The 25,077-nt window shown below is 37.5% G+C and overlaps 2 protein-coding genes across 3 annotated transcripts in view; both read right to left on the bottom strand.

Moving 5' to 3' along the window:
• Positions 1-5,850: 5,850 nt before the first annotated feature.
• Positions 5,851-8,497, bottom strand: apom (apolipoprotein M). Its single transcript, XM_017491721.3, has 7 exons — positions 8,318-8,497; positions 7,819-7,958; positions 7,024-7,100; positions 6,787-6,894; positions 6,457-6,558; positions 6,217-6,249; positions 5,851-6,028 (listed from the first exon to the last, which is right to left on the bottom strand). The coding sequence occupies exons 1-6, from the start codon at positions 8,420-8,422 to the stop codon at positions 6,221-6,223; spliced, it is 561 nt and encodes a 186-aa protein (XP_017347210.1). The 5' UTR covers positions 8,423-8,497; the 3' UTR covers positions 5,851-6,028; positions 6,217-6,220.
• Positions 8,498-17,090: 8,593 nt separating this feature from the next.
• kmt2bb (lysine (K)-specific methyltransferase 2Bb) overlaps positions 17,091-25,077 on the bottom strand; it is a 42,046-nt gene continuing 34,059 nt past the window's right edge. For both annotated transcript variants that reach the window (XM_017490476.3, XM_017490477.3), the window contains 7 exons: positions 24,903-25,012; positions 24,222-24,359; positions 23,337-23,589; positions 23,048-23,155; positions 21,644-21,727; positions 21,228-21,357; positions 17,091-20,015 (listed from right to left, as the gene is read on the bottom strand). In XM_017490476.3, coding sequence (XP_017345965.3) covers positions 19,740-20,015; positions 21,228-21,357; positions 21,644-21,727; positions 23,048-23,155; positions 23,337-23,589; positions 24,222-24,359; positions 24,903-25,012 — 1,099 coding nt within the window. In that variant the 3' untranslated portion in view covers positions 17,091-19,739. The remainder of the gene's footprint in view (positions 20,016-21,227; positions 21,358-21,643; positions 21,728-23,047; positions 23,156-23,336; positions 23,590-24,221; positions 24,360-24,902; positions 25,013-25,077) is intronic.

Below are 25,077 nucleotides of genomic sequence, written 5' to 3'. Positions count from 1 at the left end.
CCAACCTCAAAACTGTTTTCTATGCAGTTGCTCAAAGTGGGTCATGATCTATTTAAGACCGTGCATGTATATTACTGTAAGTATTAACAGACATCTGAGCACAAGAGTGAAAACAAACAAGCGTGGATTACATCATACAAGTGACTACATGTCATAGATGTTTTGCATGGAGGAGTTTGTTTCACAAATCTGGTGACAATATTGCATTACTCACCTGTGAGGTAAGCAGGACGATGTACACCACCTTATAAAAAAAATTTTTGAATTGTTATTGATGTGGGCCAAATAAATCAGATTTTATTCAATACAAGTTAACATATTCATTTGGACAGTGTGAACAATCACATATGATCTCAGACACAACTACCTGCCACAGATGAAAATAAACATATACATCTACTGTTTTTTTTCCAATAATTAGAAGATCATAACAAATATATGAAATATTTCAAGACATAATCAAGCCTACCTGCATCTTCATTGCTTGCTGTTTCGTTCTTCTGTGGGTGAATAATAATTTTAAAAAATCAGCCGTCGTTTTTGCTTTATAAGATTATCATATTAATTGAGTTGAGTTAATAAGCTAGGTAAATATTTTGGTTTTGAGATGTACCTGGTTGCTCACTTTCGCAATCATTGCAACCATAATCACAATGGACATGGATAACAGGCAACACCAGCAGACCAAAAAGGTGAACTTGTAGCTGTGGTTTTGCATCGCTTACTGAAAACATCAGAGAGAAAAGGTGGTTAAGAGAGAAGCCACACAATCCACAGTAACTCTAATAACTTCACAAGACATGGACAAGACAATACTTCTCAGTTACAAAGAAATGTGATGATTAAGAGACTGCTAGACTGTGGAGTGCTCAGCACATATGTGGCGTGTGTGTGTGCGCGTGTGTGTGTGTGTGTGTGTGTGTGTGTGTGTGTGTGTGTGTGTGTGTGTGTGTGTGTGTGTGTGTGTGTGCGCGTGCTTGTGTTAGCGTGCATGTGTGATATGCAGGAGCTGAAACAGTGCTGAGTGATGTGACAAAACAGTGGGTTTTCACCTTTACAAGGTGTTTTCCCCTTTAACCCACACACAGAATTCACCCACAGGTGAGTGAAACATCCTACATTGAATTACACAGCACAACAACTTGGCATGCAGTATAGTTTCTAGGTCTCAGGGAATTCTTCACAAGGTCTGATTTCTTTTACACTGTGGGTGTCAGATCCAATTTAATGATACACAACTGCTTTGCATAAGGAGCCCTAAGAACAAGAAACACACATGGCAAATGATGGTGAATTTTATCATATACTTTTGAATCCTATATCTATCTATCTATCTATGTAGACACACGCACACACACACACTACTGGTCAAAAGTTTGGAGACACTTGACTGAAATGTTTCTCATGATCTTAAAAACTTTTTGATCTGAAGGTGTGTGATTAAATATGTGAAATCAGTGTCGTACACTAAAATATAATCGTGCGAACATGTTCATTTCTTTCATTAGAAAACTAACATTTTATTTACAAAAATAAATATATTCCGAAATATTCCGAAAAGCAGACAGTAAGTGTCGAGCATAGGTGGGAACTCCTTTAATACTGTTTAAAAGGCATCTCAGGGGGATTCCTCAAGAAATCAGTTGAGAAAGTGCCAAGAATGAATTTCTGAAAATTATAGGGAAAAAGAAAATTAAGAATGACTGTGTCTAAACTTTTGTTGGGTAGTGTACATATACATATAAATAGATGGATACTTTGTGTACTATATACAGTTACAGTTATTGTAATGTGTTCTATTTACACACACACACACACACACACACACACACACACACACACACACACACACACACACACACATATATATTTTGACCATTACACAATAGCTACAATACTGTAATCTGGAGTCTTTAAGTCAGTATCAGCATATATGAGCATATATCAGTTTGCATACTTGTAGTACATCACTTTTAAGTCCTCTATTTTTTCATCATATGTAATTCATTAATATACTAGACTTAATTAATGCCACAAGCCTTAAATCTGCATATGATACTTATTATTTCTTGCCAGTTATCCATATCTCTGTATGTCAGACTAAAGAGTCATAGACATATCTGAGAAGTGAAGCTATTGACATTTCTGTCAGTAATTAATACACTTAATAATAAGCCTGATCCAGGAGTAGCAAGAACATTCTAATACCTCTAAATTTAAATTGCTGTATAATTTTTTTATGAATCAGATGAGAGATAGACTGTACTCACCTCATGTAGTGTAAAGACCAATGAACCAATATGTGTTTGTTCCAGTCACATACATCAACTCTGCCCACAGGATTTCCCCTTCTTCGGTCTCACTTTTTTACAGAGATTCACTCTCTCACTCGCTCTGTGGTTGGAAAGGAAACTCATGCACGGTGGACATCTTCTTCTTGTACATTTAGAGAAAGTACACCTCCGAAAATTACCATTTCCCTGAGCCATTAAACCACATGATGACCTTGATGCATATACAACAAATTCATTAGGTTTGTAACAAAGTAGATTTTCTAAAGCATTTCAGCTTTCTGGTAGTTAACTTGTGTCAAAGTACTGCATCTTTTGACTGCTTTAGATTGAGTGCATCTTTATTATATTTATTGATTTCTATTACTGATGAAATGGGTTTAAGGATCAAACAACAATATAAGTTAAGCCATCCATCCATTTTCTATACAGCTTATCCTACAAGGTCGCGGGGGAACCTGGAACCTATCCCAGGGAGCATGGGGCACGAGGTGGGGTACACCCTGGACGGGGTGCCAATCCATCACAGGGCACAATCACTCACACACACACACACACACACACACACACACACACACACACACACACACACATATATATATATTACATATTCATACACTATGGACAATTTGGACATGCCAATCAGTCTTTGGACATCTTTGGACTGGGGGAGGAAACCCCCGCAGCACGGGGAGAACATGCAAACTCAACACACAACTACCAACCCTGCAGGTGTGAGGCGAACATACTAACCACTAAGCCACCGTGGTGATGCAGCGGGTAGTGTTGATACTTCACAACTCCAAGGCCCTTGGTTCAATACTGAACTCAGCTTATTGTCTCCGTGGGGTTTCTTTGCAGGTGCAGGTTCTCTGGTTTCCATCCACCTCCCAACCATATGCCAGTAGGCAGGGCTGTGCTAAATTGCCCCTAGGTGTGAATGCGTATGTGCATGGTGACCTGTGATAGACTGATTCCCCATCCAGGATATATTCCTGCCTCAAACCCAGCGTTCCTGGGATAGGCTCCGGATCCACCCTGACTCTGACCAGGAAAAAGTAGCTAGTGAAAGTGAATTAGTGAATTTCTCAGTATGTGAGCAAAACATAATACGATGACATATTAGTGTTGAAATCTTTTGCGGTACATATATTCCTGTTGTGAGTATTGGGGCCACGGTTTAAGACATTTACAGCTGTACTGAAACAGATCAACTTGGTCGAGTATATAGCTGTATCTAGACGCGAAAGACATTAGAAATGTTTGTTTTAGGTTTCACGGTTGTTCCTTCGTTTAGTAACAAAAATGGTCAATTCATGTATGTTAAGATATTAATAATGGCATTGCAAAAATTGCATTTCTTTTTCTAAATGTGATATAACTATTCTCCAATATTTATACACATTGCTTATATAACTGCTTCCAAGCTTATTTGTATCCTATGAAAGAAAAAAAAAAACACTTTCTTTTTTAAAAATCACTAGCTTGTTTGCTGGACAGTGTGGGAAAAAAAATGCAACATGTTTGTGTAAAATGAAATGACTTCCACGTTCTAAATGAGTCATAGTGCTAATAATAGTATTTATTTATTTAGTTATTTATTTAAATGACTTTTTGTCTGGTATCACAAACTAACTTCATGGGACTTCAATATATGGGACAACCCCAGGTAAGCCACTTGTACTTTCCTGCAAAGACACAGAGACACCCACACAATAACATACCCCACCCACAAGACATAAAGACACAAACAAAGAGGGGTGCTGTCCCTGAACTAAGTCAGTGTATTTCTCACACGGTCACCACAGTAGTCATAAACAACAAATCAGCTATATTTCTGCAGATGAACTTAAATGCAGACGTGCTACTTGGTGTCCAGTTATCAGTTAGTTTTGCGCTTTTTCTCATATTCTGTGTGATTTATATTTTCAATTGTGAAATACAAAACTCCTTTAAGAGCATCTAACTATAAGGTTTATATTTGCTAAATATGCATTTTTTTTTTAAAAAAAAAAACAACAACAACAAAAAACAACATCACAGGAGTAAAGAATCCAAAAAAAATTAAAGTTTTTCATCCACATAATGAATAAAACACTTACTATTTAGACCGAAACAAAAACATATCCTAGTCAAGCCTTTTCAAAGACTAAACAATCAGCAGTTATCAAGAAGGAAGAAGAACAGAGTTCAGTGAAAGGCTGAAAACTAAAATCAGCATGTGGGTAGAAAGTGTTTGTGTGGGAAACTCTTTTGTAGAGCTTTAAGATTTTTTTTCCCTTCCATGTTGGCCTCTGAACTCAGGCAAATGTCTTTCTGTTTTCATTTGTATGGGAGGGAAAAGAGAAAGCGAAACAGAGGGATTGAGAAACAAAAACCTTGTTATGTTAAAAACAGCACTGCTTTTCCATTCATGTCTACAGAGCAGGCGCAAGTGACATTCCTCATGTGGTTGCCTACACAGTCATGAAACACTAGCTGAAATTCCCCACTGTCTTTGGCCTACTTTTTGTCACACACCTGATTTGACCGTGTGATATACTGTAGATATAGAGTTTCAAGCACTTTTAGCTTTGCTTTACGGTATGTTATTGGTATCATATTGGTATGTTTTGTCAAGAAAGACTGTTAACAAACATGTAAGGCAGATTATTTGGGTTCAACAGAACCACCACCAGTTGTCATAAAGACACAGAATGGTGTGAAGAAATAATGCTGGGGCTGATTTCTTTCTAGTTCAGACAGTAGATTTCTGCAGCCTATTAGTGACCATCGTTTCTAGTGATTTACACAGATTTGATCATATTAGCTGATCATTTTCACTGACTCAATTGTAACACCTCGTTAATAGTGATTGAGAAGGTGCATGGAAACTATGCTAGTGGTGTAATAAACATGCACAAGGTGGGTGGACAAACTAAAATCATTCATAAATTCATAAATAAACTACACAGAAGGAAAGATGGCTGAACCGTAATTTTTGTGGTGTTTTTTTTGTTTTGTTTCTTTGAATTAAAGGGTTGCAGCCTGTTTTGTTTATCTTGTTTGGTATTTGAGTGAAATACAGCATGAACATAGTAGAGCATTCCAGACAAATTTTTAAAAAATTATAAATCATGAATGCAGCCGCTTATCCATCTTTAAGTGGGTGTAATAGTTTTGCCTGCATCATTATTATCATGCCATCAAAATACCTTGGAATATAATACATTGCTTAACCATAATAGTTTCATTGTCAAGATACTGATAGATATTAGATTTTACCCTACCATTTAAGATCACAATCGGTCATCACTGCTCGTAATATACTGCCTGAGCCTCCTAAGACCAATCCAAGCCCACTTTTGGGGCATATGTAATGTTACTAAACTTTCAGTTGATCCCTACACAAGTGAAAATGACCAGAATATCATTTTATTGTACACACATACTGTTTATAGCAAAATATTCTTAAAGGTCACAAGTTTTCATCTTCTTCAGCCCATGAAAGTATATTTATAATTAGCTGATAAGTTGAATCCAGTGTATTAAATAAGGTAGAATGCTAAACCATTGGAAGTGTGGTCACAGACTTTATTTGACTGATGTGCGAAGGTATATTATATATCTCACAGCTCTAAATTGTCAAACTAATTAACTGTAGACAGCTCAGGTTCTCCTGCAGGGGATCTTCATCTTGTACATACCGAAGTCTCTTCATCACAGGTGAGCCATTATTAACGTAAGAGTTGTCAGCACTGAGGAATACATATGAATATGTTAAATATGATATATGTATGTGTTAAGTATTCTGAAATTATATTAATTGTGTTTTATCATTTCAGTAGAAGAATAGAATCGAGGAAGGATATTAAGATGACAAAGGTGAATGAATGATTTTTCAGGTAGGACCAGATATAAAACTGCTCTAGATCATCATCATTACCTGCTCAGGCAGTTCCTTCCAGTTTACAGAACTCTGAAACATGAGACAGATATATTTAGACAAACACAAGAATGTCCATTGAACATGCAGGGATGGCATTAGCACATTACATTGAACTGGCATTTTTTTGAATAGGTGAATTTATCTATTCTCTGTAAGCTCTACTGATTTACAGCAGAAGCACCAGTGGAATTTTAACAGAAACAAAAAGCATAATAATAATAGGAAATTGTCACGCACCTTTTGTCCGTGGAGATATTATAAACCTATCGATAATGAAAAAGCATTCCATTTTTGACTGAAAGTTTTTCACCGAGTCAGCTGGCGTATTCTCGTCACGTGCTGTAAAGACAAACCAAGAGTGTTTTAATTCTTGCTTGCACACAATGATTTGAGTATATAAATACACTGATGTAAAAAAAATATGTATTTCCAGCTTCATAATGCCAAACTAGAGTACTATTTTGTTTCCGATCTAACAGCTAAAACAACTAGGGTAACATCTGAAATACCAAAATGTTTGCATGAAAATTTGTGTAACTTAAAACTGAACTGTTAAAACTGACTGACAAAATAACATGACTCTTAAGAAGCCAACGCTGGGATGAAGCTTGAAGACAATCAAACAGGAGGGGCAGTTTATCCATTTTCCATCCAAGAACACTCCAATATTGTTTGCTGTAAGTGGATGAATAGAATAACAGTAAGAACACAGTTTCAAGCAATGAAACACTATCAAACAAATACAAACGCAAAGATTACTCACTGATTCTGCTTGATATACTGGAAATGCATTTAAAACCTTACCCGGACCCTCTGTCAAGATTGGATCCAAATCTGGGTCAATGTAGTAAGTCCAGGCCATGTTGGCACACTGATCTCCCCTGCATTAACAAAGTTCCATTCACTGAAAAGCTGTTGAAGCTGATTGTTTGTACTATACAGTGAAGAAATTACATGTAAAAATGATGATCGAGGTGCATTAGAGTAAATAAACCCATTACACTGTGCCTTATGGTGCACTGTAAAACCAGACAGTTCATTTAACTCAAAAAATTTGAGGAAACAAATTACCTCAACATTTTTTATGTTGATAAATCAATTTCTTTAAGCCAAATACTCTTAAATATAACAAAAAATTAACTCAAACTTTGTAATTTAAGTGTATTTGGCTTAAAGAAATTGATTTATCAACTTAAAAATTTTGAGGTAATTAGTTTCCTCAAATTTTTTGAGTTAAATGAACTTATCCGGTCTTACAGTGTGTCTTGCAGCTAAAATGTTGGCATTTGGGTGTTCAAGCCATATACCACAGAGAATGATCAATCACATTTGAGAAATGTATTCATTATATTTGTTTACAATTGAGGGTTAATAGTCTGTCTCAATTGATAGTGCTGGCATTTGACCTCATGACCTTTTGGTCACTAGCTCAGAACCTTAATCAATGAGCACCACTTCTAGCCAAAACATTTTTGCACAAGTAAGGATTCATGAATAGAAAAAGGAATATAAAATGGATAATTATTTGGGGAAGTCCCTAGTGGTAGTTCCTTATGCTACTGATCATAGTTAAAAGTGGCTTAATTGTTTGTTACTCACTGTTTCAACGCTGCAGACATAATCAGTGTGTTGTTTTCACCTTTCTTCAGTTCAGCAACTGAGTTATCCAGTGGCTTATAGCCTTCAATGTCCTCATCATCCCACGAAGCCACTCCAATGAAATACCACTTTCCTAAATACTGGATTGGAAAGAACATAAAAATCATCAATATGGTGTGTGTGTACAAATGCAATATGGCCCGAATTTAACTGGAAATTTCACACAGATGTCATGAAGAACAAATCTTAGATAAAAGATATACAGCTAATGGCATTTATGATATTATGAGCTGAAGATATCTTTTAATCTTATAATTGAGGTCTATAAGATCACGCAATATAAGGGGACATTCCCCTGGAGTGTTGGTCTGTTGCCATTATCTCAAAAATATTGTAACCTTAAAGATATGTGAACTCTTAAGAGAGTTTTCAATATGCGCTCACTTTATCATGCTAGAATCTGATACGATATAGAGGAAAGACACCCATCATTTCTTACCTGTTCAGTAGTAAGGACTTCACTGGACAAAGGAACTGGAGGAAGGCATGGCAGTAGAACTTGCGCCACTGCATAAATCGCACCTAATATTGCCAGGAAAGTCATATTGTCAGCTCAGAGAGCATTCATGCACAACCAAGACACGTACACTGATCCCTTATTTCTGACTGACACAGTGTCAGAGATCAGCATGACCTTAAATATGTTTGAGAGTTCACTGACCTCGAGGGACAATGTCTGGAACCATTTAACCCTTTAAATTTCTTAGGATCTTTCAGCAGACCAAGACTTACATTCCTCACTAAAAGTCAGAACTTATTATTCAGCAATTACTGTAAAACTTATAGAACAATAAGTAATTATATGAGTGAGGAAAGTCCTGGGGGTTTAAGGGGTTAATCATGTAAATAATTGCAAATGTGTCTGTTTGGTCTAGACACATTTTTACTATAGGGACTATATGATATCTGATATAAGATTTTATCTATATGAGACCCATACTGTATATTGTTTTGAGTCAAATGCTGCAATTTTAGTTGGACAAACTTGATTCTTGGCAGTATTTTGCTTTGCCCCCTTAACTGTGTCAATATTATTGTGAAATTTAAACAGGGAATGTTGATTTGAGGATTTCAAACATTAGATAATGAGCTTTGATGCAATTCTGCCACCATAATTTAGCCATAATACTGATCTAACCGTGATAAAGTGCAAGAATTACATGTCTATTTACTCCAAATTACGCATTTCCTATGTTCCAATGTTTCCTATGTTCTGTGCTGTAATCCTGGAATGTTTCAAATGTTTTGAATCACACTTTGTAGGTTTCACCTTCAAATTTTAAAAGTTATTGGAAAATGTTATTTTTATTTATCTTTGAATTCAGTTATATGAGAGAGAGAGAGAGATGCATACCATATTTGGAGTTTTGCCAGTTTATAGGCATGTTTAGACAGATGGTGGAAAAGATCCCACAATGCACTGCAGTATTGTCCAAATTATGTACATTAGAGAATACAGACCTAAAAGACCAAACTGCATTTTGAGCAAAAAAAAACAAACAAATAGTCTAATAATTTGACCCAAATATTAATTGTTGTGTGTTCGAACATGGTCTGGATTTTTTTTTTTCCCCCACACAGTTTTCATTAAATATACACTGGTGCTTGAAGGTTTGTGAATCTTTTAGAATTTTCTATATTTCTGCATAAATATGACCTAAAACATCATCAGATTTTCACACAAGCCCTAAAAGTAAATAAAGAGAAACCAATTTAAAAAATGAGATAAAAAATATTATACTTGGTTGTTTATTTATTGATTAGAATGATCCAATATTATATATCTGTGAGTTGCAAAAGTATGTGAACCTTTGCTGTCAGTATCTGGTGTGATCCTATTGTGCAGCAATAACTGTAACTGAACGTTTCCGGTAACTGTTGATCAGTCCTGCACATCGGCTTGGAGGAATTTTAGCCCGTTCCTCAGTAGAGAACAGCTTCAACTCTGGGATGTTGGTGGGTTTCCTCACATGAACTGCTTGCTTCAGGTCCTTCCACAACATTTCTATTGGATCAAGGTCAGGACTTTGATTTGGCCAGTCCAAAACATTAACTTCATTCTTCTTTAACCATTCTTTGGTAGAACAACTTGTGTCTTTAGGGTTGTTGTCTTCTTGCATGAGTCACTTTCTCTTGAAATTCAGTTCATGGACAGATGTCCTGCGATTTTCCTTTAGAATTCACTGATATAATTCAGAATTCATTGTTCCAACAATGATGGCAAGCCATTCTGGCCCAGATGCAGCAAAACAGACCCAAACCATGATACTACCACCACCATGTTTCACAGATGGCATAAGGTTCTTATGCTAGAATGCAGTGTTTTCCTTTCTCCAAACATAACCCTTCTCATTTAAACCAAAAATTTTATTTTGGTCTCATCTATCCACAAAACATTTTCCCAATAGCCTTCTGGCTTGTCCGGGGGATCTTTAGCAGCTGTAGAAGGGCAGCAGTGTTCATTTTGGAGAGCAGGGGCTTTCTCCTTGCAACCCTGCCATGCACTCCATAGTTGTTAAGTGTCACCTGATGGTGGAATCATGAACATTAACATTAGCCAATGTGAGAGAGGCCTTTAGTTGCTTAGAAGTTACCCTGATTCCATTGTGGCCTCGTGGACTTTTACATGTCTGGCTTTTGGAGTGATCGGTGTTGGTTGAACACTCCTGGGGAGGGTAACAATGGTCTTAAATTTCCTCCATTTGTACACAATCTGTTTGACTGTGAATTGGTGGAGTCTAAACTCTATAGAGATGGTTTTGTAGCCTTTTCCAGCCTGAAGAGCATGAACAATTCTTTTTCTGTGCTCCTCAGAAATCTCATGATACACTTCCACAAATATGTGTTGTGAAGATCACACTTTGATAGATCACTGTTTGTCAAATGTAACATGGTGCTCACTCACACATGACTGTCATCCCATTGATTGAAAACATCTGACTCTAATTTCACCTTCAAATTAAACTGCTAATCATAGAGGTTCACATACTCCTGTTAATGGATAATTTCCTCAATAAATAAATGACTAAGTATAATATTTTTGTCTTATTTGTTTAATTGGGTTCTCTTTGTCTACTTTTAGGACCTGTGAAAAGCTGATGATGTTTTAGGTCATATTCATGAAGATATATAGAAAATTCTAAAGAGTTCACAAACTTTCAAGCACCACTTATATAACAGACAGCCTTTGTGTATGGGAAAGTCCTACTAAACAGTTGTAAATATTTTGTAGTTATTCTGTCAGAAGATGCTACAGTATGTCCAGTTTCAGTATGTCCCTTTGGCTTTTTTTAGGGTTTGACCTTTGCTCTAGAACAGTGCAATGGAGATAATGTAGGTGATCTGCACAGCCATAATTCTGCACAATTAACTGAAACATCTGTATAAAACTGTAGGAAGTTCAAAATGGAATGCATTATCAGTTACAGCATGTAGTACATACTGTATGTATCGTATTTTACCCTGAAAAACTGACTGGATACAATTTTTTTTTTTTTTTTTTTTTTACAAAATATATTCTCTATATATTTATGCATTGCAAACTGAGCCTAGGGTTTACACTGTATACACTCCAAAAAAATTATACTTTGGAATGAAATTTGGAGTCATTTTTGCAATCTCAGTTTTGTTTACTTTGATTTGTTAAGCAAGAGTTGGCAAACAAAGGACTGTCATGGGTCTGAATCCAGCACACAGAGAGAGAGAGAGAGAGAGAGAGAGAGAGAGAGAGAGAGAGAGAGAGAGAGAGAGAGAGAGAGAGAGGGAGGGAGAGAGAGAGAGAGAGAGAGAGGGAGAGAGAGAGGGAGATAGAGAGAGAGGGAGGGAGAGAGAGGGATAGAGAGAGGGAGATAGAGAGAGAGGGGGAGAGAGAGAGGGAGATAGAGAGAGAGGGAGAGAGAGAGAGATCAAGAGAGAGGGGGAGAGAGAGAGAGAGATAGAGAGAGAGGGAGGGAGAGAGAGGGATAGAGAGAGGGAGATAGAGAGAGGGGGGGGGAGAGAGAGAGAGAGAGAGATAGAGAGAGGGAGATAGAGAGAGGGCGATAGAGAGAGAGGGTGAGAGAGAGAGCGGGAGATAGAGAGAGAGGGAGAGAGAGGGAGAGAGAGGGAGAGAGAGGGAGAGAGAGGGAGAGAGAGGGAGAGGGAGAGGTGTACCTGCAGTGGGAAAGCAGGACCTCGTGCTCGCGTGGCAGTACTGGCCACACTCTTCTATGGAAAATTGCCAAGGTTTGCCCAAAAAGTCAATAGATTTGAAGTCAATAGACAGAGACTGCAGAGAATGGACATCCAGTTTAAATTTTGTTTTAGAAATAACAGAAAGATGCCTTTATGGATTATTAACTAGAGAGATTATAGAGAAATTTGAATTGTCAATAATTAATGGTATTATACTCTATATTGTATTAGAGTTAAGGAAAGCATGTTTTTTTTTTGCATTCTGATACTCATATTCATCTGATACTCAATCTTTACTTATCAAACATTATAGTTTACACAATTACCCTTGTTTTTCAATAGAACTGAAAAACCTCTAATCTAAATTCTGAAAGAAACAAAATGATGTACAGGTTAAACATTTACTACAGTCAAGTTGGAATGTCACCTTAACAGCATGGACGCTGTGATGACCTGGAACGCTGTTTAAATAAGCAGCATTATAAGCTGTCAAATACACTTTATGGCCTAAAGTATGTGGATACCTGACCATCACACCTACACTACTGCGCAAAGGTTTTACGCACCCTATTTTTTAAATAATTTTTTTTTAATACAAACTTTGTTATAGATTTTTTTTTTTTTAATTTTATGACTTCTATATTATGGAATCAGTACAAAAACATTTTAGACTCCCAAAGATTAGTTTTCCAGCACAAAATTAAATGTTACAGAAAAATGTTGGTATGTCAGTAAAGAAAGCAGTATATTAAGTGGTAAGAGACACTTCTCAGACAAAAAACGCAATGGAGGCTGCTGGATTTTGCTGCAATTTTGTGACAGTCAAAATCTCCAGAAGAACCGTGGCTGGTTCTGCAAGATGCTCAATAAAACTCATTTCCTTATAAAACTGCACTAATTGTACCGGAGACTACTATTTAAAATATTTATTATTCATTTTTTGTCACACCAGATATTGACTTTGTTTAATTTACTACTGTTTACTGCTCTTTACTGTATTTATTTATTCAGAAACATTTAATGTCATTATTTTGAAGGCGTCTTTGCTCTACAGCATTTCTTTGCATGTGCATAAACCTTTTGCTGCACAGTACTGTATATGTGGGTCTTCCCCAAACTGTTGCCACAAATTTGAAAGCACACAATTGTATAGAAGTTGTGTCTAGCTCAAGATATCAGGTCTTATTTGGTGAACTTGCAAAATTCATACTGATATGGCCAAAAGTACTTACTACTCAACAATTTCACACTATCAAGAATTCACAGCAGACCTGTAGAGTAGCATCTGTGTGTGCCACTGTACAGCACACATGTATCAAGCAGAATTCCATGTTGTTAGTATTGGACCACAAAATGCTATAATCTTTCACTGGATTGGAACAACGCAACAAATTTCATTCAGATCACTAAAGCATTAATCGAATTCTTTACTACAGCTATAGTAAAAGACAGATGCACTATATAAGTTCAAGAAATTATTCGTGTTCTATTAAAAAAGAGGAATTAGAAAACCACTTTCACAGACACCCTTTCTTCTGCTGCTTTCAGTCTTTTTCTTATTTCTCATCTCTGCAGGACAAAGAGAAAGAGAAAGAGGTAAGCAGAGGAGTTGTTTTGATGAGCAAGCTTCTCCAATAAAATCAAGAACAAGTGTTTTACTTACATTTGTAGACATATTATCAGTCTTTTCTGCTGAGCTTTGGGTACCAGCACAATGTTTGGATAGAAGGTAATGAATGTGCACATAAAAGGGCAAAACAGGTCCTCAAACAAGAAACACTGAAAAAAGTATGTTAAGCAAATCAAAAGCTAAAGCAATTTTAACAGTGCTCACAAATAAAACAAAAAACAAACAAAAATATAGATAGCTAGATAGATATGAAACCTAATATGTTAAATGTTCATGTAAGAAAAAAAGATATATTTTAAGGTTTTTTCACAAACTTTCAAGTGGTTTTGGAGATTTAAAAAGAATATTATTGAGGTGATTTGTTTGCAATAGTTAATTATGTAAATCTATATGAAGTTTTACCTGTTTTTTAATCATAAAAGTACAAATATAATTTTATTCATGACTTTAGTTGAATTAGTAGTCACTTAACATTTCGAGTACACCAAGATTCACATTAACGGTTACGTAACATAGCATACATCTACCTGTCCCAGCTACGTGGTGTAGCACTAAACAGACTAATCAGCTAGAAATTGAATTTTCACAGAATGTTTCTTGCATGTTTCTTTGTAGCAAGCTGGCTGCTTGGCCAGCAGTCATAAAACCCTGCTCCTTCAAAAGAAATTGAAAGGGATGTTGATGGTCGAGAAGCTTACTAGAATACCTCAATTAAAAAAGACTTTCACAAGGTCCTACAGCAACGTGCGAAGGGAAATGTTTGATACAGAATCCAGGACACAAAATGCGCTTTGGCTCCCTCTGGTGATGAAGTAAAAGCTCCAGTACATAAGTACAGTACATAACTGACCTACAACTGTAACAGTCGATCACAATATGAGAATTTTTTTGAGAACTAACTATTCTAGTTTGTTGCTGAACATATGAAAACATTCATTCATTCATTCATTCATTCATTCAACTTCAGTAATTGATTTATCCTGTTTAGGCTTGCAGTGGATCTGGAGCCTATCCCAGGAACACTGGATGCTACACTAATCATAATTCATTTAAACAATCTGTAAACATAAAAGGCGATGAACAGCTGCTTTGACTCTCTTCTCTTGGGCACATTTAAATAGTACATTATAACACTGATAGGTCTGTATATGACATGAGCCTGGGGATCACCTGCTATAAAGACAGGTAATACATTTTCTACTTTTCAGCTGTTTAGAAAACCAATCAGTAGTGCTGTTATTAGGTGCAGTGGTGACTCAAGGGTTAAGGTGCTGAGTGTGATTAGAAGGTTGGGGGGTTCAAACCCCAGCACCGTTACCACCAATCTGCCACTGTTGGGCCCTTGAGAAAGACCCTTAAACCTTTCTGCTCTAGGGGTGCTGTATCATGGCTGACCCTGTGCTCTGACCCCAACAGCAAGTGAACAGTCAGCTCTCGAAGTTGATGTGTTGGAAGCAGGAAAAATGGGCAAGCATTAGGATCTGAGCGACTTTGACAAGGGCCAAATTGTGATGGCTAGATGACCAGGTCAGAGAATCAGGTTTTGTGGGGTGTTCCCGGTATGCAGTGGTTAGTACCTACCAAAAGTGGTCCAAGGAAGGACAACCAGTGGACCAGCAACAGGGTCATGGGCACTCAAGGCTCACTGATGTGTGTGGGGAGTGCAGGCTAGCCGTTTAGTCTGATCCTACAGAAGAGTTACTGCAGCACAAATTGCTGAAAAAGTTCATGCTGGCTATGATAGAAAGGTGTCAGAACACACAGTGCATCTATCTACCTAAACATTGTTGCACACCAAGTATATATGGCCACGGTATTCTCTAATGTCCTCTTTCAGCAGAATAATGCATCCTGTCACACTGCAAAAATTGTCCAGGAATGGTTTGAGGAACATCACAAAGACTTCAAGGTGTTCACTTGGCCTTCAAATTTCCCAGATCAAAACCTAGTAGAGCGTTTGTGGGATGTGTTGTACCAACACGTACGATCCATGGAGTCACCATGAGGTCCAAGAGGCACCAAGAGGTCTTGTGGAGTCCATGCCTCGACAGCTCAGAGCTGTTCTGGTGGCATAAGGTGGGCCTACATAATATCAGGCAGGTGGTATTACTAATAGACCCTTATGTTCTAGCTTACTTTTAGCCCCTTTATTATGTACTAACTCACCTAAAGGCATATTATTTGTAACTACTGTGAATTACTCAGTACTGCACAACAACCAGGCTTCTCCACTTCAGACAGTGCTGAATGATTTGAACATGATGTAAGTCCTTTGCTTTACCCTGACATGCCTGCAGAACATGAGATCTTACTGCAAGCACATGTAGTGCAAGCTGGTTCACTTTGTGCAACACTTGGCACACTGATGGCTGTGCTCAGAAAGCCTGCTGTTACTCACAAAGATGTGTAGTTCAAATTTAAAAATACAATATGAAGGAATAAAATAAACGAAGGAATAAATATGTAGTTTTCTGATCCCAGACTTAAAGCTTACAGTCTGGACAGGGCATCTTCATATAGGAAAATAATCAACAATGGGGTAGTTTGATGCCAAGTGGAGGGCTGTTCTCACCCTGACGTTTTAGATTTTATTCCTCTTAAAGCAATTTGTCAATTATAAAAAAAAAAATAAAAAAAATAAAAATCATTAATTAAAAAAACCAACTTTTTTTAGCGTCTTTTTACTCTAGGGTAATTAAACAACAACAACAAACAAAGTTTGTCAGGTTACAGCGAAAACGTTGTGTAAAATCCTCTACCCTGAAGACTCGGACTGGTACAAAGTCCTGACACTGGAGACTCCTTCCATAAATGTTATCCGTCTCCTTACAGAAAGTTTCACCATATCAATGATTATAGGTTTTTCTTTGTTAAATAGCAACAGTTTTTACATCCGTTTATTACTAAGTTTAGGTTATGTGGCATGTCCACCATACAATATGTAGTTATTAATATAGAAACTATAAAATATTAAAATGACATACGATTGGCAGAGCTGCTGTTACAGAAAATGAATGAACATCTTCTGACCAATCAGATGAAAGAATTTGACAGTGCTCTGGTTGTACTGCTTCCCTCGAGATATACATTATATACAGTGAGGGGGAATATGTAAGTATTTAGACAGTTTTGGATTTGATATTTAATATTCCTTCAGTGCATATAGCCACTTCAGATTTCTAATATAGAACTAATATAAACTTCTAATACAGTGTCAATGTTTTGCTGAGTTTTTTTGTAAAGTGTTTATTCTTACGAAAACATACTTTTTTGCTTCAAATTTATAACAAATAAGCAGCTGTGTATAATAATGCTTGCGTATATTTCTCTCCACTATTTAGAATTATTGTAGCAAAAGTAATGCTTTCAACTGATCTAACAACTCAAGTGCAATAAGCACATACATCAGTTTTTGTTCAAACATTGTAACATCTTTATTAAGCAAATAACATTATAAATAAAAAAGTGCATAGAAAAATTAAACAGGTTTAGAAATATGTATACAACTATTTACAGACTTGGGGTACTTTGTACAAGGTAGTAAAGACACATTTTCTCATTTTGAAGTCTTTTCTCAACACATTATTATTATAATTTTTTTTAAAATAACCCTACGTAGGAACATACAGTTTTTCCACACAACTCTGGGAGACAGATCGTCACAGAAGGTCTTGACTAGTGCTTGGCATCCTTCATTGCACACAGGCCATCTCTACAGAACATTTAAGACCAAGCGATATCGTATCGTCATCTAGGTTTTGCATTAGTATTCTTTGACAGTCATTCTGAACAGCCTGAGGTAGAATCCTTGCAAGTTCAGTGGAAAAAAAACAAACAAACCAAAGGGTGAAATTCAGTTTCGTGATATTATCCGAAACGAGAAGGGCCACACGAGGCAGAGGATGACCGCACTGACTGGCTTCGAGGGCTGTTAGAAAGCCAGCTACCATAAAAACACGAAAGGAGCGGCGACAAGCACTGGAAGCTGTTTCTGGCAGATTGTGAGAAGGGGGGAGAAAAAAAAAAAGGAAACAGTTTCCCTAAAGCATGTTGCCACAATTTACAAGTTAAAACATGAACTAAAACCATACTCTTTTTTTTAAAAAAAAGAACCTCTGGCTCAAAACACGACCTTAAAAAGGCTGCACTGCAAGAACTCCTCCTTGAAGAATGTTCAAGTCAAGAAAAAAGGAAACTATGTAAACAAAAAGAAAGACCTTGGCCATGGAGAAAGCACATTTACTCCCATAATCTAAACACAAACAAGAATAAATACGCCATAAAGCTTGAGCAATCTTGTCTTTCTAAGACACTAAGATTGGTATCAGTTATCTTTTTCCTCGTGATAGACGGGATCAGAATTGTCTTAAGTCTTAAAATAAAGGGATGTCAAGGTGCTGAGTGCTTGGTGGCTGTTAGCTGAAAGACCCATCAGTAATTCTTAATCGCTGCTAAAGAGACTCTGTCGGAGAAAACAAACAAACAAACAAACGTTGCTTCGGAGAGATTTTCTTGAGCAATTAAAAGGGGTCAGGACTTCTTTAGATGTATATTATGTGCATGTCTGTGCGACCATCACAGAACTGAGAAAGACCCAAAATAAAAACTGTATAAGTGACTATTCCTAGTTAGCTCAAGTAGTGTTGAACGCAGACAGCAGAGGATACAAGGTGAACGGTTTTCTTTCCATACCTTGTGATGCTTCTGAAAAAAATAACGTCGTCTCTCTACCTTTTATCTGTCAAGTACTTGAGCAATTCACAAATAATGAAGTGTCTTAAATTGCGATGAATGACAAAAGACGACGGCGATGAAACGTGTGACTTGCCACTTAAATTTCAAGACTTTTGTTAAGTTTAGCACCATAACGTATTCAAAGGTTAAGAAAACGGGCAAAATTAGCTGAGACTAAAAACAAAACAAAACAAAACAAAACAAAAAAAACAGCAGGGTCCCAAAAAGGGAGACGGAATTTTCTCCATGATTAAATTAACCATAGACATGAATTGGGACAAAAATAAACACAGTAAAAGAATAAATAATATACACAGGCCTAGTGGGAGTTTTCTAATGAGTTTTTTCTTTTTTTTTTTCTTTTTTTTTTTTTACAGCAGTGGCTTTTGAAGAAGAGCTTAAAGGCTGATTTGAGACTTTCTATATAAAAAAAAGTCGTCTTACTAAATGACTTTATAAACAGAATGGATGATGATGGCGTATTGCAGGGGTTCACAGCATCTTCCTGAGCAGAATAAAGCCTTTTCTTCTCCTAAACATCAAGTCCTATACTATGTTCTAGCATGAGCATCACAGATAAACATCTCAGTTAAAAGTATATATAGATATATCTCTTGATTAGTCATATATTCATTCAGGTACAGTATATTCTCACTGCCACAAAACTCCTGTACATCTATTTGCACTTCTTTCTAAGAGTCAAATTTTTTATTTATTTATTTATTTTTTAAAGAGGCCATAGACTGAAGGAGGTCAGCACAATCCATTTAGCGGAACTGAAACTATTTGAATAGCTAAAACTGATGCACCAACCACTTAGACTTTTATCAGCCAGACAATCACTGTACTTGTTGCTCGTGCACAAGCTCAAAAATACACCTGGAACACCTTTCACAGGTTAACTAGATGAGCCAAAACTGTTTTTCAGCAGCAACAATTTAACAAGTATTAGCAATGGGAGGAGTGCGCATCTTCTTTTCACTAGTCTGCACATCATAAAGACCTCTGTGTTGTAAAAAGGGAAGCATGATGCAGAACTTCTCTGTTTGTGGACTGGGATAAAAAGCTCAGACTGTAAAGAGGTGATTCTATGACCATTCCAGTTTTGTTGGAGTGCTTGAGCGTCACGCGCACATCCCTACGACCGGGTCTGGATCTGTCCAGTGGACTTCCAGTGGTTTCAATCCCAGCCACCATTAAAACCACTGCTAGTGAGCCTTCATGGACGTTTCCATCTCAGTGCTTTCTACAGTCCACTGTGCCTCGGTTTTATTGCCGGTCTGTTTTTCTCCCTGCACTTTTCAGGATCTTCGAAATGGCCCACTCAGTTCAGGAAGCGGCGGCAGCGCTTGGCTCCACAGTTGCAGCTGAGCTTGTTGCTGGCGTCCTCGATGGGGAACTTATAGTCGTAGGTGAGCTCTTCGCCACGGTAGATCTTGCGTAAGGCGAAAATGACAATGTGCTTCTGGCCCTCCACGTTGATGACACGGGAATAGCAGTTGGGCTCGCACGAGTGGTTGATAAATCGCGCCGCGTTGCCATGCATGGTTGCATCGACTACGTCAAAGTCGTCGATACGGAACATGTAGCAGCCAATTCCCTGGTGATGATGAAGAACAGAGATCATTTGTACGTACAGAAAAGAGGCAACTAAGATACATTTTGAGTCACTGAAAATTCCCACACGAATCAAACAGCTATCAAAACTGAGTTTCTACTGAGATTTACAGCTGGCTGCATCTTTTCAGCGTAGAGCAGCTGAATGCACTTGTGTCAGTGAACGCTCTGGATGGAGGATCCATCCCACCCAAAGTTAACGTCGATTATACTCTCTCGGGATCCTGTGTCATTGTCTCAATTCAAAATCCCAATGAAGTGATGTGTGCTAAGACAACAGACCCAATCAGGAGCCTGGATGAAGTAGGGAAGAACATACAACAGGGCGTGCGCTCTTACAGGAAAATAATCCCTGAATGGCAGGTATGATATGACAAAAAGCAGAGTGCCTGCTGAGAGCTACATGTTTTAAAATTGTTTATAGTTACATTTAATGTTGTTGAATGGCCATGGAACAAGCTAGTTCTTGTTATCACTTACATTACGGCAGCTATAAACAGTCATTCCCTGACCATCCTCTCTCTTTCTCTCTCGTGAAGTATAAACATATGGAAGAAAATTTGTGCCACAGGTATTGAAATTAATTTTTATAAAAAGCAGCATGTCCCGTTAATGAGAAATTGGAAAGTCCTTATTCATGAAGACTCTGCTGTGCAGGAAAACTCCTTTCATACAACATTATTTATACCATGATCTGTCTGAATACTCAATTCTGACTGGCTGGAAGGTGTGCGTTCAGACCACAGATACTTCCAGTCAGCTTAATCACCGTTCTAAATGAATGTGCTGCCTATAAACAATGGTTACCGTAGTAAAATACAGTTACAGCTGCCACGGATTATGCCTTACATAAACATCGCCTTATATACATACATTTTGCGTTTATTAAATAACAACTCCTTTGTTCATCTGTTTATTATTTGCCTCAGATTATGTACCTCATCCTCCATAAAAGTCCCGGTACTACAGAAACAATAAGTTATTAGAAGGAACGAGTCATGCTGCAACACCATCTCTCTAATGAGATTCAGGACTTCATCAATGCTCCGGTATAGTATTTAATTAGTAACAAGAAGCAGCAGAGATCAAAAACAATGTATAAAGAGGTCCGTATGTATCCCCTTATTCACGGCCACTCGGATTAAAACACCATGTCTGGTAAAGGAAATGAAAAAGAGAGTTCGGTTTCTCTCACCTTCCCGTCGTAATATTTCTCCCGCTTGTCTGTCAGGACGGAGCGAATGACAATGCCGGAGTACTCGATGACCATTTCACCAGCTTCAATGTTTCTCTTACAGAACAGCCCTCGTCCATGAATAGCAGACCTGAGATGTTAAAGACATTGTTTACCTCAGAAAATAATAACGTAAAATAATAAAATGAACAATAACCTTGTCCTGCGGTCAGCACAACGTGTATAAAAGGTTAGAAAGACCATGTTAGTTCATCACATGCACTGGCACTTTATAGCCATCTGAATTATGACTAACACAATGTATAATATCCATCACGATGAATCATGTCAAACCACTCAAGTGCTTGCTTTTACTTAAAATGTCGTTCAACAGAAAGCAGTTCCTATCAAGTTCTTGGGGACACCTTCCCACCTACCTGTAAACACCAACAGCTTCTTTGGATGTCCTTTCTAAATGTCTGAAGCGCATTGCCATGGGAAGCTCCAAACTCGTTGCTCGTCTGTCAGGCAGAAGTTCACCCAATGAGAAAAACAAGTCTGAGTTTTTAACGATTCAAACCAGTCACAAGCCATTAGTCTGGTTAACCACAGAGCTACGTGTAAATATATCACTAATCTCAGAGTTCTCAGGAAAATTCAGCTACAGTGGTTAACCAAGACAGCACTACAAAAAGCAGAGCTGTTAACGAAACTGCTGAAATATGACCATGTCTGATTCCTTTAAAGCACACCTACTATGGTTTTGAAACGTGCCTAATTTTGTTTTAAAGGTCTCATACTGTTGTATGAGGATTTACATGTATCCAAGGTCAAAAAAACACTTTAAATGTGCTCATAATTTAAATTGCAGCATCACACCCCCCCCCCCCCAATCACAAACGACTCGTTCAATGATCCGTTCTAAAGGATTCATTCTAAACTCCTCCTGTCAGAGAGCATACTCTGCTCTGATTGGTCAGATGCCCTAATCTGTTGTGATTGGTCTACTGCGGTCAGCGTGTTTCAAAAAGAAAACGCCCACTACCATAAGGAGTTTCAGCTCAGTCTGTTCGCGAGTAGCCGTTGGCGGGGTTTTTTGTTACAATCCTACATCTGGAATTACTAATGACTCGTTTCAATAGTTCAGAATCGGTTCCTTCTTTTGGGAGGCAATAACCCCGTTTGTCATGCATTTTGATTTTTGAAACTTTGCAGACTTTTTTTTTTTTACATTCACAAACGGCTACAACACACTACATGACATGTTATATTAGGAAAAACCATAATAGGTGCACTTTAATGATTTTTCGTCTCTGTCAGAGACTTCAGAAGTCAGCAATTAAGCATCTTTGAGCTAATACATGAAGATGTATTACTCTTGTTTATCTTCTGTAAATAATACTGCAGAAATTACCGGGGGGAAAAGCACCAGAACATCCCAAGAAGAACCTCCTGCCAACTGCGGCACTTTCCACTGGAGATTTTAACCCTAAGCAAATTTCTAATAAATTTATTTTCCCATGAGCCTAGATGTTTTTGGAATCCCATTATTGAAATGCATTGGCTAATAACTAAAACATGACTTGAAATGGGATTTCAGACACCCAGAACTCAATATAATAACCATAAACCTATATGGAAAATTATGCAATTAAAGCAACATCCCATGTAAAGCTACTCCCATTTATATTTATATAACTTATATTAAACTATATAATGTAAAGTCATACCTGTACAAAAACTTCACTGATTAATTCATTTACTGAGATCTCTTCTCCCCCAAGACATTAACGGGGAAGAGGGGAATAAATGGGGAAAAAATGTATCTGTTCTAATCAAACCTGCTGGATTTGAGAAGAATTTCATCCTCCTCTTCATCATAGAGATCAGTGTCAGGAAGCTGTCTGTGCTGGGAAGCCAGGAAGTTGAAAATGTCGAAGGTAGATTTCCTGTGAGGTTATATGCAGTGGCAGATGATGAATACACAGAACAAAGATCACTTTTGAGATGCGAGATATCATGCTTGAGCCAAACATACAGATTTAGTCATTTCTCCCATACAGCCTAACCACCTCTATCGAAAAGTTGCTGCAAAGATATTCAGAAAGATGATCAAAAAGGTGAACTCACCTCAGGTAGACCTCAGAGCGAGCACAGCCACTGGGGTTAATGGGCAAGTCATCTTCCTGACTAGGCTGCTTATGGAACCGGAAAGTGTGACCATGGCAGCTCTTAGCCCCCTGAAGCTGTTCAACAAGGTAAACCACGGCATCATGGAGCAAACCCATCATACGAGCTCCATTCATCCCAGTTAAGGAAAGCGATCTAAGCTTGGCAACAGCACGAGCCTCCTGCACCCCGTCAATCACAGCCCTCCAGGCCACTGCATGCATTCAGGGGGAAATGAGACAGGAAGAGTGTTTTTAATTAGATTAATTATTTTTAGTTAATTATTTGTGTTCTATCAAAAAGAAACACTAAAGTTTTTAGCGATTTCGTGTTTATTTATATTTTATAATTCAAGCACCACTAGGGGAAAAAATGGCTATTTTCAAGGTTTTCCAGTACTTACATTTCAAAAAGCTAAATTCAAGCACCTTGTACGAACCCTGTGTTAGTGAGTCGCAGGTTGAGATAGTTATTGCTAGCAAGGAATATGTAACCAAATATCAACTGCTATTTACTTTTATTTTATTTACTGCTATTTTCAGTTCCAACACTTTTGCTCACCTGAAAATGATGGGGGCTGCCACCAAAGGTGGCATGTTCTAACTTGTTTAACACATCTTAGATGCATAGATGAGGAAATGAAAGCTGAAATTCTGATCTAAAAATGTCTGCAGTGTATAGCAAACACAAAGAATTGCCTTTGCCGTTCCAATACTTTCAGAGGGAACTGTACATGATGTGATTTTGTTAATCTTTTATGATATTAAAAATAAAAACAACATTTATAGTATCAAAGGGAAAATATCAGAGAAACAGAATTAAAGGTCACAGAAGGCCATATTTTACCTTCAATGTTGTCTGCCTCCACACTAAAACCGTCATCACTAGTGATTTCAAAGCGTAGGTGTGGCTGATCTCCTCTGGGAGCATGCTTCTCTTCACTTTCTGGAGGAGGCATCTCATCCTCTGAATCCGATAGCATCCCTAATAACAGAATATCCAGGCCAGAAAAATATAAGGGAAGTATTCAGTATGCATTGATGCATGCAAATATTAGCAATCACTTCTGCTTTTGTATAGAATTACATTTATGACAAATTAAAAATTTTTTTTGCAATTTGTTTTGTTTTTACAGAGCACAAGACAGACATACACTTGCAACTAATTGATTATGCATCAATTTAATATTAGCCAACTACAGATATTCGACACCCGATGTGAAAAATACAAATGTGTACACATATATCTAAAACATCATGTGACATCAATGTCTTGGGAAAAACAACAGTATTATGCTACAAGATGCTTGGTTCATCTGAAAGACTACCTTCTACATGTGCCCTACAATGCAGCAAATCTTAACTACCTGCTATCTGATAATTGCCAGATACGTTGAAATACACATAGCTACTATTAATAGAGACAAAAGAGTTTATTGACAGGCCTACATTTTTGGCATCCACAGGTGTTCTGTGGCAGTAGACACTCAAAATTCCCTACCAAAGTGTACAAAACACTGATATATACCTGAGTATTTGTTCCAGTCAGAGAGTGAACTGCACCACGTGGTGTCCAAGGCCTGTGGTTTACTGCTGTCGCCACCTCGGGACATGGCGAAATGATCCCAGAGCCCTGGCCTTCAAATAAACAACAATAAAAAGAAGGGGAAAATTATCATCTCAAAACCATAATCAAATGTCAA

Source organism: Ictalurus punctatus, chromosome 17 (genome assembly GCF_001660625.3).
Source record: "Ictalurus punctatus breed USDA103 chromosome 17, Coco_2.0, whole genome shotgun sequence".
Lineage (NCBI taxonomy): Eukaryota > Metazoa > Chordata > Actinopteri > Siluriformes > Ictaluridae > Ictalurus > Ictalurus punctatus.
The sequence above is the reverse complement of the archived record's forward strand: the minus strand, read 5'-3'. Positions and strand labels throughout refer to the sequence as shown.

Bases quoted from the DNA above. Each gene is read 5' to 3' on its own strand.
- apom (XM_017491721.3), bottom strand. From the start codon at position 8,422: ATGACTTTCCTGGCAATATTAGGTGCGATTTATGCAGTGGCGCAAGTT. The intron at 7,101-7,818 runs GTGAGTAACAAA...TTGTTAATGCAG, and splicing joins ATGTCTGCAGCGTTGAAACA to GGGAGATCAGTGTGCCAACA. The intron at 6,895-7,023 runs GTAAGGTTTTAA...ATCCACTTACAG, and splicing joins AATCTTGACAGAGGGTCCGG to CAAACAATATTGGAGTGTTC.